Raw genomic sequence first — 15,684 nt, 5'->3', positions numbered from 1 at the left:
CTTTCCAGGCTTGCCCAAGGAGAGTTAGTGGCTCTATCGTTTGAGCTCTCACAAATGTTTATATATATATATATTTCACTTTGATCTGTTTATTGCTACATTTCTCCCACAGACCATGAATTCCTTGAAAGCAGGGATCATATCCATTTAGCATCTAACATAGTACACAATAGGATTCAGTAACTATTGACATGATGAATGAATTTATGAAAAACTACTTTGGCGAAACAAATTATCAGTGTTAATAAAATAGATTTCTTTTATAAGAAAGGCATTTCTAAATAGCTTGGGAAGCATACACACTGCTATACTATTTTTGTGTTATAGTCATTAAAGTAGGTTCCTTTCACACTTTTTAAAAATTAAACCAGTGCTCAGTTAGTTACTAAAAACAAGAAGTATTTTTTCTTTTTTTTTTTGCGGTATGCGGGCCTCTCACTGTTGTGGCCTCTCCCGTTGCGGAGCACAGGCTCCGGACGCGCAGGCTCAGCGGCCATGGCTCACGGGCCCAGCCACTCCGCAGCATGTGGGATCTTCCCAGACCGGGGCACGAACCCGTGTCCCCTGCATTGGCAGGCGGACTCTCAACCACTGCGCCATCAGGGAAGCCCCAAGAAGTATTTTTTCATTCATCCTATCCTTTCCTGAAGTTAGATGAAGTTAACAAAGTTTACCAAAACTGCAAGCAGAATCTTTCATTGAGGTTTCTGGTTTAAGCAGAGACAAGCAAGAATAAAACATTGAAAAATCCCCAGAAGGAAAACTTTAGAAGGAATAGTTTACTAATTATAGGTGATTATATGGATGCCAAAAAATCACAAGGTGGTCAAGCAAATTTGGGAAATTTTGATGTACTATTTTATACATACCAAAGTAGCAAGAATTTGAAAAATATAATATCTAGTGGGTACAAGTTTCAGCGAATTCAGCACACTCTCTTGCCACTAGTATAAGCAGATTGGCCTAACTCTTTGGGAAAGTGATACAATATGTATGAGAAGCCAGAAAGATGTTCCATAATCCAACTCCTGGAAATTTATCCCAAAGCAATACATGAAAAGAAGAAAACAACTTAGACAACTTGAAAATGTTTGTTGTTCTAGTAATAAGGGTGCCCCGTCTCTGCTAGTCCAGTTCCTTCCCACCACCCTTTCAGGTATGGGGTAGTGACCCCTCTGGGCTTACAGTGTCTTGGGGGCCTTGCAGAGAGGTGCCCTCCTAGGGACTTGTAGTGCCTTGGGTCTCAGGGAAGCCCAATGAGTCAGAGCTGTGAATGCAGTGACACAAGGCTTCCCCTCAGAGGTAGACTGGGTGTTTGCCTTGGCTCCTGAAAGTGGCTCGTCTTTTGCCTGCCATCCCCTGGGCACTTACCAGAATGGGTTATTCAGAGGCTCCCTCTGGTCCTTTCCCCCTTTTCTACCTCTCTGGTTCCCACCTGTACCACCTGCAGACTCCTTGACCTTGAGTCCATGGTTCTCCTTGTTATATCCCCCAAAATATTCTGAGGCTTTTAGGACCACAGTAATTGCTGATTAAACCAGAGTCCAAAGCCTTAGCAACCAAACCAATCCAAGTCGAACCAAGCAAGCCAAAAGAAAAACTTCTCCTCCCCAATCGTAAAAGGTGCCCTAGGAGATGGGTGTTTAGAAACACAATGTAAGATCTTTCAGCAAAACAGAAAACGGAATTTTAGTTGAGTTTCTATTTAAGAAAATAAAAAAACTAAAAACAAAGATTTGAAGAACAAATACTGCCAAAATCTGTAGAAACGGAGACAACCTCCAGTAGGAGGTTAATGAGTAAATCAGTAGTCTTCAAATATTTTTGTTCACATACATGAAATATTATTTACCCTCTTGCATATTTCTAGGTTAACATCTAAAATTTTTTCGTCATAAGTTTAAGCAGTTGCAAAGGATACAATTTCCTGCATACTGTAAAAATGACATTTTAAGCTAGAATAGTCACTCTTTTAAGTGAATCCAATGAAATCTAAATACCATAGCAATTATGCCTATTATCAGCTATTTACAAAATATATGAACAAACTCTTCTTTACCTTCAGTATATTTTATGTAATTTATTTTTCTTTTCACACTTATAGCTCCATTCCACTTCCCCATCCCTCAGGATCGTATCCTAGTTTAATGTATTTTTATGTTTGAATGTATTTTATTGATCATCCTATTATATTTATCTGTGATGAAAATATAAATATATTTAATTTTAAAATTTCCTATGACTGAAAGACTATGTGCTAGAACATTTTCTTCTAGACTAAGATATTATTATATTTATTAGAAATGATCAGGTATTCTAAACAATGCAAAATATATTACAAATGTTTATAATTACTAAACATGTAATTTTTTACAATTAGTGCATACATTTGTTGTTAAATACTACATCTTACAAGAATGAGACAGAGTTAAGCGTCAGTGTTTTTCTCAATTTTTCATTTTTACAAATTCTAAGAAAATGTTTTTACATTAATAAGTATATGGGGCTGTAAGAAGTGTTGTCACATCAATTCACTCAATTCTTTGAACTCCTTCCAATTTATAAACTCACTTAGTGATCTTGAGGTCATACTTTGTTGAAAGTAATTATTTGGAAATCACCTAGCTTGCAAAAGAATTTGTTATCCAGTCATTAGGAGTATACTTTCTCTGTACAGTCCAATATTTTAAATTGATAAAGAACTGACAAAGGTTGCCTGAGGTTTTTTTTTTTTTTTTTTTGCGGTATGCGGGCCTCTCACTGTTGTGGCCTCTCCCGTTGCGGAGCAACAGGCTCCGGACGCGCAGCCTCAGCGGCCATGGCTCACGGGCCCAGCCGCTCCGCGGCATGTGGGATCTTCCCGGACCGGGGCACGAACCCGTGTACCCTGCATCGGCAAGCGGACTCTCAACCACTGCGCCACCAGGGAAGCCCTGCCTGGTTTTATACCCTGGAACAATGCACCATTTTAAGATTCTCAGTGAGTGAAAATTATGTCCTTTATTTTTGCAATTTGGGAAATATATGGCTATTGTAAAAGAGTTGGGAAATGAAACAGGGAGATGCCATACTGCATTCCTTTACCAGCAGATCAGTTTTAGGAAGTGATACAGATGCAAGCTGAAGATTCAGAAACTGGTGGCCTTAAAACTAAGTGTGCACCTACCCCTTGAAAATCCCCTGGGAGATGCTCATGTCCATTTGAAGACCACTGATGTAAATTTTTACAACATCTTATTGAATTTGATAAGAGAGATAGGTCAGCTCACATTAGGCCTTGGTTGGGAAACTGTACTCTGGTGTTTACACCTTGGGAGTGTAGAACTGTGATCTTTAACACTAGGGATAAAACAGCCAATTCCTCTTGGTTGTTTGATTTTTATAGATTGCTACCCTCATCCTTTCTATTCTGCCCTTCTTTATTTTCCTCTCAGTGGTAGTAACCTTAACTTCAATTTTGGAGTACTGATGTTGAGCCTATATACTGACTGCCTGAGGCAAATATAATGCCCCACTTAAAAATGATTATTAAGACCATAAAAAATGAGAAATCTTTAGAGTATATTAAGGTAAAAAAGCAAAATATGTAGTTGTATGTAAATTATTATTTCAATTATACAAAACTACATAAAATTCTGGACAATACTATAAGTAAATATGCAAAAATGAAGTGATTTTTAAATAAAATGTCTTTAATGTTGCATTACTTTTTAAGTAATAATGCTAATTACACTTATGATACTGGGGGTCAGATAATGTCTAATCTAACATTCTCTTTCTCTTAACGGTACCAAAAAACTGTGTGTGAGTTCAAGTCCCCCAAAATAAAGTGTTCAAGAGATTGAAAACTACGTTTTTCAAAACTATTTTCTCATCATGATTCACTATGGGTGTTAAGTCTCCAAACATATTTAAACTCTTCCTCACCCTAGTTTAAAACATCCCATGTGTTAACGTCATGAATTCCACAAGTTTATTTCCTGCTGCACAAAGTAGTAATTCTTTTCATTTATATTAACTTTTTAGCTTCCTCTCATTTCCTGGTTTTACTGTTCAGAGTGAAGAACTCGATGACTTACACTGCTGTTAAGCTTTATCATTCCTTGTAGCTTTATATTTTCTTAGAGTTCATATTTTTATAAACTAAGCCATGTTTGGCAGCCTCCAAAACTAAGCTTTTTCTCAAGTTTGTTGCGTTTTTCTTGTTTTGCTTTTTTGAGGCCTCACAACGAGCTCGGTATATTCCAGGGCCCAGCAAAGGAAGGAACCTTAGAAGAGACTAGTTTGAGAGAGTTGATGTCTGCGAGAAAGAAAGAATGGCTACCACCCCTCTGGGGGGTTATGGCCTTGCAACCCAAAGGTACCCGAAACCAGCGCCCCGAAAGGTGGAGCGCGGAGTAGCCCCCGACACCTCGACAGCCTCTCCGCCAACCTTCGGCGGCCGCCTCCGGCGTGACCCCGCCCCGCCCCGCCCCGCCCCTAGGCGGCTGCTCGCGGCAGCCGCCGCCTTCCCCCGGCCCAATGGCGAGGCTGCCGCGTCGGTGATGTGAAGCAGTGCTCTGGCACGTCCGGCCCCCGTCCCGCAGTCCATTACACCATCCGCCGCGGCTGCAGCCCGCGCAGACTGGGAGGGCGGGAGGCAGTTCGCCGGGGCGGGGCGGGGCGAGGCGAGGCGGGGCGAGCGGCGCGGCCGGATTCATTCCTGTGGGGCGCGGGGTATGGAGAAGCTGTGCGGCCGCAGGCGGAGCTGGGCGGTCCGGACGGCGGCGCGGATAGCGGTCTCATTTTGAGGGGGCAGCCCGAGCCCGAGCGGCCGGCGGCGGCGGGGAGGACTAGCCCCGTGGCAGGTAGTGGAGGCGGCGGCGGCGGCGGTCGGCCGAGCCCGGGCCGCGGCCTGAGGCTCCCGCGGGGAGGCCTGGGCGGGAAGGGGAAGGAGGGCGCTCGCAGGAACGGAAGGCGGGCAGCGGGCTGGAGGCCACAGGCTGATCGGCCTGCGGGAGGGGGTCGTGGTTGATGGAGGAACTTGGGGAGGGGGCTGCCCCTATCGGGAAAAGGTAGAGGTGAAGGTTGTGTAGGGGCGGCTGTGGTTTGGGGAACCTACGGACCCCTTTGCGGGGCGGGGGGTGGGGATCAGAATGGGGCGGGCGAAGTTAGCTAAAAGGCAGCCGGATTTCCTGAGAGCCTCGAGTAGTTTTAAAGGAGAGGGAACCTTTTGGGTGAGGGTTTTGGCGTTAGCTGGCCGCGGTTTGTTGGGTCCGACCTTTTTTGTTCCTTCTCGAAAGCCATCCTGGCCACGGCGAGGCCTTGCAGCCTCGCGCCCTTGGCCCGCTCTCCTCTGCAGATGTGAGAAAGGGAAACATTTCTGCACCCGCCTCTCCTGCCTCTTTGGGTTGTACTCTCTCTGGGCGTGTGCAAAGCAAAACTAGCCCAAAGCTTGGCTGGTTAGGAGGCGAGAAAACCGGTTGCCTGTAGTGTTTAAATTTACCGTACACAGAGAAGAGACTGTCTCCCACCATAACATTTGGGTCTCTGTGTGTATCTTTTTTGTATTCTTCTTTCCCACCTTTTTTGGGGAGGCGGAGTAGTCCCTAAAGTGTGGCTCCCCCCGCCCCCAGGAGTAAAAATTAAGAAAACCTAGTGTTTTCGCCTTTACCTATGGAAATTTCAAAACCGCTACTTTTTTTTTTTTTCTTTCTCCAGTTTGGCGCTCTGGTTGTCATATGTTGGACGGCAATAGACAGAACATACATCCGTTCTGGGGCGCCGTGATTAACACTGAACTTTGGTTCTTGTAACCCTTGCCTGTGTCAATAGAGTTAAGCTGGAGCTTTGCTTTGAAAGATAAAGCACAGCCTCTCAACTGGACATAAATGGATCTAAAGACAGCAGTATTTAATGCAGCTCGAGATGGCAAACTCCGGCTTCTCACCAAATTGTTGGCAAGCAAATCTAAAGAGGAGGTTTCCTCCTTGATCTCTGAAAAAACAAATGGGGCCACCCCACTCTTGATGGCCGCCAGGTATGGGCACCTTGACATGGTGGAATTTCTCCTAGAGCAGTGCAGTGCCTCCATAGAAGTCGGGGGCTCGGTCAATTTTGATGGCGAAACCATTGAGGGGGCTCCCCCTTTGTGGGCCGCTTCTGCAGCAGGACATCTGAAGGTGGTACAGTCTTTGTTAAATCATGGAGCGTCTGTCAACAACACGACTTTAACCAATTCAACTCCTCTTCGAGCTGCCTGTTTCGATGGCCATTTGGAAATAGTCAAGTACCTGGTAGAACACAAAGCTGATTTGGAAGTGTCAAACCGACATGGGCATACATGCTTGATGATCTCATGTTACAAAGGACACAAAGAGATTGCTCAGTATTTACTTGAAAAGGGGGCAGATGTTAATAGAAAAAGTGTTAAAGGTGAGTTCATATTCATTTTAATTTTTTAAGTGTTTACCACTTATTTTCAGGAAGTTTGATACATAATTATAAGCAGTGGTGTTGAGTAAGCCAACACTGACAGACCTATTTTGATTAGGTATCCCTTCCAGTATAACCTTGTTGATTGTTTCTTTGGTATTTGATAGTACATGGGACAAATGTGATTTTAAAAAAACACCCTCTATCACTGTGTTAAGCCGCATTTTCTCTTTATTTGGAGTAACTTACAATTTATGGGAAGTGGGTTCCCCAAAGTTTCGAGCATGTTAGTGGCAGTTGATCTGAGCCATTAGACTTGTGTTTACTTAATTTACTTAGTTTACTTAACTTGATTTAATATATTTTTCTTAGTTTTATTTTCTTAGAATACCCTTGGAGTAGAAACTACTATACTTAGTGAGTCATTGTCATGTTTGTCTTATGTAGGCATTTCATTTGTTATTCTGTCAGGGATGGCTAGGCCATACTGACCCGGGAGGATTAATATCCATGAAAAGGAGAAAATCTGTTCCCTTATTCCATACTTACTGTGTGGCCAATAGAAAATCCTTTCATTAAATATAGCAAGAGAGAACAGATTTTTTTAAACTGCCACAATGCCCAGAGCAAAACAAGGACTAGGTTAAGCAGATGTGGATTTGCTGACTAGCAACAATGTAAACTTCTTTGTCCAGAAGAAGAGTTCAGGTTTATGGTCATGTATACTGTTCAGATGATAGTTATAGGATTTTTTTAACCCTTAAAAACAAGTGTTTTGATAGTATAATATTAATACTTAGCATTAACATTATTTTCCTTAAACATATTTGTTTATACAACAGCAAAGTAATTCACTGCGTAATATTAAAAAACTATAAAACTTAAAGGAGCATACGTACATGGTAAAAAAAAAAATCACACAATACAAATTGGTTTACAGTGTTTAGTATGAAAAATAAGTCTTAACACCCTTCATTTCTAGACCTCCAACCCACCAGCTACCATTGTTTACAGTGTTTTGTGTGTCCTCAAGATAGTCTATGCAAATACAAGTATACTTGTCTGTATATCTCTCCCTCTTTCTTCTTTGTTAGTTGATGCATACTGTTCTTTCTTTTTTTTTCAATTTAATTTATCTTGAATGTCATTCAGCTCCAACACACGTGGCTACCTCATTCTGTTTCATGGCTACACAGTATTTCATTGTATGAGTGTGCATAATTTATCTAGTCCCTGTTGACAGACAGGTCACATCCAAAATAAACAATGCTGCTGTGAATATTCTTGAACAAATCTGTGGCTTTGCACACTTATGTGAAAATAATTGTATTATAAATACCTGTAAGTGTAATTGCTAAATCAAAGTGAATGTGCAGTTTATCATTGTGATAGTGACTGATTTCCTCTCAGAGTGGCTAAACCACACAATTATGGGGCACCACATAGTTACTGGACATATTTACTGAAGTTAGTATAAGCTTTTTTAAAAAGGGTTGTCATAAAAATGATACAGCCACCTTGTGATTTTTTTGTAAATTTTTTTCCTGAGGAAATATAAAATCTCACAAAATTCCAGCACTTAGAGATAATCCTCCCAAAGATACTGAATTTTGCATTTAGATATATGTATGAAATTTTATTTTATATGCTCTTCTGTACTTGTTTTTTAGCTTAATAAATGTTATCCTTAATGTCATTAATAATAGCTCTTTAATTTCAGTGGCTGCATATTCTTCTACTAATGGAGTTTTACATTGCTTCTGCCTTCTCACTATAAGAAATGTTTCTGTAAACATTCTTTCTTATGAATGATTTATTGTTTCTGATTATCTTTGATGTAGGTGTTGGGTAAAAGGACAGCATGACTTTCTTTTTTTTTAAACAATCACCATTCTTTTAAAGAATGTTTGTTTTAAAAGAACAAATTACTGCTTAATTGACCATGTTAGTATTGGGAATGCTTTGAAATCATACCTAGAAGAGAAAGGGTTAAAAGGTATGGCTGCATGTTTAGGCTTGTTGAATTTTTAGTTTGTTTTGGGCTTTTTATTCATCAGCCTAATGATGTAGAGATTGTTGATAAACTCACGTATTTAAATCAAATTGGGGCATGTTTTAAACTTAGGTCACTGGAGAGATTAGTACTGGTACTATTTTTCATTCTCTTTTTCAAAGTTCTTTATACTTCTAGAGATATAATGTATGGGAGAACTATAGTGTAAATAGCCCATATTTTAGTGAGCATTTTCCCTTAGTAAACTGTGAACAATATTTAACTTGATTACCTTTGCTATTTCAGAGGTAATAAAACCTTTTAACACCATCATCATATAGTTTTGTACTTGAGGATGTGTATACTCCCTGTTCTGGCTAATTCTAGAGTTTTTTCTTTTTTTACCTCAGTATCAATATCTAGTATTTATGCTGTTTAAAGAAGTACACATAAGAGAAAACAATTTTATACCAAAAATTGTTTTCATATAGCTTCAGTTTTATATACATACATATATACACATAATACATACGTGTGTAGTATATGTATATATAACGTATCACTTTGTGTGCAGTACTTTAACTTTTGCATAGTGCCTTTTAAATTTGACAGTGAGTCTTAAAGAATATTGGGGGCAGATTAAAGTACGTATGTACCTCCCCCACTCTGGTCCTGAAGCTTCCATTCTTTGATAATTCCCTCATCGATTTTTCAGATTTTTTTTTATTTTATGGGTTTGGGGGGTAATAAAAAAACAGGAACTATTTGAAACTGAGGCAGGAACACTGGAGAAGGATCTGGTAGAGTGTCAAGAAAGGATTTTTTTTCCCACATTTTTATCCCCATGCAAAAAATGGAAAAGACTGATAAGATGAGGGATAAAATGGGATAATTTCTTAGGAAATTTTATATGTAAACTGTTGGAAATGGTTCTGAAGAAGGAAAATGTCAGTAGATTATGCTTGGTTTGCTTAAATATAAAATGCATGTGACTTCTACCTTCCATTACTTTTTAACAGGCAGTTGACATTTGAATATATTATCTAACCTCTTTCCATTACTTTTTAACAGGCTGTTGGCATTTTGAACATGTTTTAACCTAAGGTGGAATTCATTCATTAATTGAGAGAGCACTTATTGAGTCCCTTGAGTGTGCCAGACTGTTTGACTTAGGATATACAAAGATGAGTAAGACAAGATATCCAGTCCTTGATTCCCTGCTCTTCAGGAGCTCATGGCTTGTTTGGAGAGACAGGTTCATAAGCAGATACTTAAACCACACTGTGGTAAATGCAGCAGTAGTGCTTTCTTGTTTTAGATTTTTGGAAATACTTTATCCCCAACTAACTCATTACCTGAGGGGACAGTGGGTTCCATTTTTTCCCATGCCATTCAAAAGGGGGAGAAAAACTGAGATATTTAGAAATGCTGCTGCAGTATAACACAACAGTTCATTTTTGAGACAGGAAAGTTGGTTGCTATTTAAATATAGACCTCAAATCAGGAGTGATTAGACAAGCCCATCTTAGGGCCATAACACTGATCTCAGTACTTCACGGTTATAGTCATCTTTGGCTTTCTTTGGTTCTTTATTTATTTATTTTTTTTTGGGGGGTACGCAAGCCTCCCACTGATGTGGCCTCTCCCGTCGCGGAGCACAGGCTCCGGACGCGCAGGCCCAGTGGCCACGGCGCACAGGCCCAGCCGCTCCGCGGCACGCGGGATCCTCCCGGACCGGGGCACGAACCCGTGTCCCCTGCATCAGCAGGCAGACTGTCAACCACTGCGCCACCAGGGAAGCCCTGGTTCTTTTATATTTGAGGGTTTTTTTGTTTGTTTGTTTGTGTTTTGACTCATAATAGGACTTTGCAGCTCTATGGAAAAGTTACTTAAACCCTCAATTCTGCTTTTACACCCAAATTCGACTGGAAATTGAGCACCTGAAAGTGATTGGTTGAGTACTACAGACCTATATAGGACAGCTCTTTGAGTTGGGATTGGGGAGACTGGCCCCAGAGGACAGGCTATCCTCACGCATGGGTCAATTATTTTAGATACCCAAGGTAATTAAGTAAATTAGTAATAGGATAATTCCTGTGCATGTTCTGTAGGCCAGATATTGTGTTGGACTTTGTGGAGGCTCTGAAAAGATACAGCACATCACATTTGTTCACCGATAAAGGAATGGTATAAATTCATTATATAGGATTTTGGAAGAGTGTACTGACTGGAAAGGCCTCATGGAGTTAACTGGGCTTTGAAAGGATTGTTGGAGTTGAGATCTGCAGAAGGGATTTGATCCAGTTTTTAAGGCTTAGGAAATGGCATAAGGAAAGGCACATTGAGAATTATGCTTGGAGGGTACAGAAATTGGAAAGGAGCATATTTGGACCAAAGGGCAGTCAGGGCTAGAGTATAAAAGGACATTGACTTCCAGGTAAAGGAGTTTGACTTTATTCTTTATGCAGTGGTAGGTAAGTCGGTGAATGTTTTCAGCAGAGGAACGACTGTGGTGTTTTTTTTTTTTAGAGAAACCCATCTTAGTACATTCTAATTCTGTTACATTGTGAGCTCATTGAGGCTAGAGACCTGGTGTTTGTATCCATGTGTTAGAAAGAGTAATCTGGCCCACAGGGGGCAATTGGTAAATGAGTTTGTTGAATGAATGTGTTGCATTTAGGAGAGGAAAGATTATAAGCTCTTGGATGGCAAGGACTGTGTTTTCTGGTCCTTGTAGTACAGAAATATGTACATGAAGACATTAAGACAGTGATTGTGAAAAGTGAGTGGTACAGGTAGAACTCTATAGGAGCTTAGAAAAGGGAGAAAACCATGTAGGCTCGTAAGTATGGTTAGCTTTAAAAGGGTTTGAGAGAGCTAGATCAGGCAGTTTTTTGCCTCGTTTTTAAAAATAAATAAATCTTTTATTTATTTATTTACGATTGCACTGGGTCTTCGTTGCTGCATACAGGCTTTCTCTAGTTGTGGCGAGTGGGGGCTACTCTTTGTTGCAGTGCAGTGGCTTCTCTTGTTGCGAGCACGGGCTCTAGGCGTGCGGGCTTCAGTAGTTGTGGCACGCGGGCTCAGTACTTGTGGCTCGTGGGCTCTAGAGCACAGGCTCAGTAGTTGTGGCACATGGACTTAGTTGCTCCATGGTATGTGGGATCTTCCTGGACCAGGACTCGAACCTGTGTCTCCTGCATTGGCAGACGGATTCTTTTTTTTTAAAAACCTTGGTTTTATTTATTTATTTATATTAATTTAGTTTAAATCTTTATTTTTGGCTGCATTGGGTCTTCATTGCTGTGTGCGGGCTTTCTCTAGTTGTGGCAAGCAGGGGCTACTCTTCTTTGTGGTACGCGGGCTTCTCCTTTCAGTGGCTTCTCTTGTAGCAGAACACGGGCTCTAGGCACGTGGGCTCAGTAGTTGTGGCACACAGGGCTTAGTTGCTCCGCGGCATGTGGGATCTTCCCAGACCAGGGCTCGAACCCCTGTCCCCTGCATTGGCAGGTGGATTCTTAACCACTGCGCCACCAGGGAAGCCCACCAGGCGGATTCTTAACTACTGTGCCACCGGGGAAGCCCCTATTTGCCTCTTTATTATGGAAGTTTTCTAACTTATATGTAAGTGGAGAAAGAAGAATACTTTGAACCATTATGTATTTATCACCTTGCTTCAACATTTATCCACATTTGCTAATATATGTTAAAAAATATATTTCTCCCTCCTTTTGTTCTCTGCAGTAGCTTGAAGCAAACCCCAGGCATTCTTTCTCTCCTATAGTATAGGCAGTTTAGGGTATAGATGTATTTCAATCAAGAGAATGTTAAAAAAAAGAAATCCTTTTTTTCTCTTATCCACTGTAAATCCAAAGGAATTTCATGTAAGAAAATCTCCACTGTAAATTAAGAATGGTTGGTATTAAGAGAATGGACAAGGATAATGACTATTGTCATGTAGGTAGTTTATTTGTATACTTCAGGACTGAGAGTGTTGGAAGCTGAAATGCTGTTTTTCTTCTTTGAGAACTCTAGCTCAGCTCTTGGTTACCTCAGAACACACCTAGTAGCAGAGAAGAGTGAAAGAGAGGGATTTAAAATTTCTTTCTACTCTGTAACATTCCATACTTATTTTGTTATAATAATAATGTTTAACTAGTTGAATTCATTAACATTTTAATCCCAGATCAAGTTGCTCCTGCAAGTTGTTTCTTGTTCATCCTTTTCCCTCCTGTATCTCCTGGCACACTTTCTCTGTGTCTTCGGGGAAACTTGGCATCCTAGTTGGGGAAGCTAAGCTGTAGATGATGTGTCTATTGAGTGCAGTAGGGAAATATCTATTGTGTTCCTCTATCCGTGAAGATTGGATTGTAAACTGTGTCCTCACAAGATTGAACTGAAGATGGTGAAAATGAGTAGCTCCTGAACACTACTGCTATTTCAGAGTCATCCCCAGCAACACAAACTTAAGGCAGTGGTTAAGTTTTACTTATTGATCTTTTAGCTACATATAGTTCCCTCAGTGAGTTCATCTTTATGAGATTTTAATCACATTGATTAATTAAATTTGTTTAAAAGAAAATTTAGGAAGCCCATGGCATTCTAAAGATGTATGCTACCGAGACATCGGGAATGCATGTGTTGGAAGATAGAGGTGGAAGAGTTGGGGAGAGGCCCAGGTAAAGAAGTCACACGGATGCAAATTTGATTAAAATATCTCTTCCTCTTTTTTCCCTACCTTTGGGTAGAGCTGCAGTTGAATAGAGAGTCTGAACTAGAATGTAAGTCTGAATTGTAATGTTGATGTTTTCATCAACTTATGTTGTGTAATTTTCATCAAATTATACTATTATTAGTTGAATTTAGTCCTGATCCCTTAGCTCAGATATTACTGCTTGCTATCAAGACCCATTTCAAAGGCAAGTCCTCATCCCCCTTGAGTCACATGAATGCATCTTGAGCATTTTTTAGCATTTAACTTTGTTGTGAGCTCAAGGACCTGTATTGTTAAATTTCTCTGTGTTCCTAGCTCACTGCCTTATATAAAGAATTAATGAGGGGAAGGCACGTGGTAATCTTAATACCAGTAGTTTTTTATCATCTTTTTTTTTTTTTTTTTTTTGCGGTACGCAGGCCTCTCACTGTTGTGGCCTCTCCCGTTGCGGAGCACAGGCTCCGGACGCGCAGGCTCAGAGGCCATGGCTCACGGGCCTAGCCGCTCCGTGGCATGTGGAATCTTCCCGGACCGGGGCACGAACCCGCGTCCCCTGCATCGGCAGGCGGACTCTCAACCACTGCGCCACCAGGGAAGCCCCCTATCCTATTTTTGATTCTTTTTTTTTTTTTTTCAAACTCTTGTCCTTGAGTATCTCTGGTGTTACAGCATACATGGGGAAGGGAAATATTCTGAGCAGAGGAACCTTCTAGTGCTCCTTTGATATCCTAAAGTTTTCCTCTTCACCCCTTCCCGCCTGCTCCCTTAACACATACCAATTAGCTATTCCAGGAGTAAAATGCTTGCAATCAGCCTTGTTATGCAGTTGAACTGCACCCCTCCCCCCCCCGCCCCCATGTTTATAGGTGGACCTCTCTTTAAAGACTCGGCTTAGCCCCAGCTGCAAGGTAGAAGAATGGATGCGAAGCACAGCAGGCTAAAGAGGAGAGATGATGAGCGAGCTGGAGCTGTCGTGTAAGCTGACTCTTCTCGCCGCACGACAGGCCAGCAAATCGGGAGACGAGGTGTTGAGGCAAGGAGTACCACTTTATTCGGAAAGCTGGCAGACCGAGAAGATGGCAGACTAGGGTCCCCCAAAAAACCACCTTATGGGGTCTGGATGCCAGTTTTTTTTACAGAATCGGAAGTAAAGTAAAAAGGCAGAATAGAGAGGGAGAGGTGGGGAGGAAGTAAAGTAAAAACGGCCATCAGTCTTGGAGAACATCTCCTGGAATGGCCAGCCTCCCGGAGGGGATGTGTTAATTTCTTTTTTTCTTGCAGCCATTCACAGGTGGGTAGGGTTCCCTGAGGCAGGAAATTATGTATGATTATAATAACAAAAGCAACGAAAAGCAAAGGCTAAAGTCCAAGAAACAGATCCAACATGGAGTCAAAATTGGCTGTTGCCTGTTACAATAAGAACTGTTTTTGTGCATTTCCAGACAAATCTGTTATGATAAAAAACCTTTTAATTGCTGTTTCTATCAGTCAAAACTTATACTTTACTAAAAACAAATACTTTGATTTTAAAACAGCTTTGAGACATAATTCACATACCATTCACGCATTTAAAAACCACCCATCATTGATTTTTAGTATGGTCACAGATTTGTGCAGCCATCACGACAATTACTTTTTTTATTTTTTATTTTTTTGGTTGTGTTGGGTCTTTGTTGCTACGCGTGGGCTCTCTGTAGTTGCGGTGAGTGGGAACTACTCTTCGTTGAGGTGCGCAGCCTTCTTATTGCAGTGGCTTCTCTTGTTGCAGAGCATGGGGTCTAGGCGTGCGGGCTTCAGTAATTGTGGCACACGGGTTCAGTAGTTGTGGCTCGCGGGCTCTAGAGCACAGGTTCAGTAGTTGTGGCGCGTGGGCTTAGTTGCTCTGCGGCATGTGGGATCTTCCTGGACCAGGGCTTGAACCCGTGCCCCCTGCATTGGCAGGCGGATTCTCAACCACTGCGCCATCAGGGAAGCCCAGTTCCCTAAGTTTTGAAAAACATAAACTGTAATTTAACCACCACTACAATAGAGGTGGAATGAAAACTTCCTGTATGCCCCTTTGCAGTTAACCATTCTCTCAGCACCCACCCTCTGGCAATCACTGGTCTGTTATGTCCTTATAGTTTTTTAGGCATTAATTTTAATAGTGAAAATTCTGAAGGAATGCAGATGTCCATCAACAGAGAAGTGTTTATGTAAATTATGACATGCCTCCTTACTTGAACTTTAACCATAAAGCCATTAAGAGTGATTATGTAGTATCTGTGTAAATAGTTCATGTAGACTATATACATGGAACGTGACAAAATGACTAAGATGTAGGTGAAAAGCAGGAAACAGTTGTATATTTTCTGATTACAACTTTATCAAAATATACTATGTAAAGACACTTGGAGACATGACATAGTTGCTGTAAAATTATGCTTTTGTATTGGGGGTTTTTTTGACCTCTGTTTTCTTAACTTTTAAGTAATGGTCTAGGTTATAATTCAGAAATTTTTTAGGGCTTCCAGGGCATGAAAGTGTGGCAGTTATATACTTAACCTGTTAGAATAATAAAGGT

At 41.1% G+C, this 15,684-nt stretch overlaps 1 protein-coding gene across 1 annotated transcript in view; it reads left to right on the top strand.

Moving 5' to 3' along the window:
* The first annotated feature begins 4,676 nt into the window (after positions 1-4,676).
* The window catches only part of FEM1C (fem-1 homolog C), a 202,882-nt gene continuing 191,874 nt past the window's right edge, over positions 4,677-15,684 (top strand). The window contains exons 1-2 of the mRNA XM_067731469.1: positions 4,677-4,847; positions 5,701-6,414. Coding sequence (XP_067587570.1) covers positions 5,871-6,414 — 544 coding nt within the window. The 5' untranslated portion in view covers positions 4,677-4,847; positions 5,701-5,870. The remainder of the gene's footprint in view (positions 4,848-5,700; positions 6,415-15,684) is intronic.

The sequence above is a fragment of the Pseudorca crassidens genome, chromosome 3 (genome assembly GCF_039906515.1).
Source record: "Pseudorca crassidens isolate mPseCra1 chromosome 3, mPseCra1.hap1, whole genome shotgun sequence".
In the NCBI taxonomy this organism is placed as follows: domain Eukaryota; kingdom Metazoa; phylum Chordata; class Mammalia; order Artiodactyla; family Delphinidae; genus Pseudorca; species Pseudorca crassidens.
The sequence above is the reverse complement of the archived record's forward strand: the minus strand, read 5'-3'. Positions and strand labels throughout refer to the sequence as shown.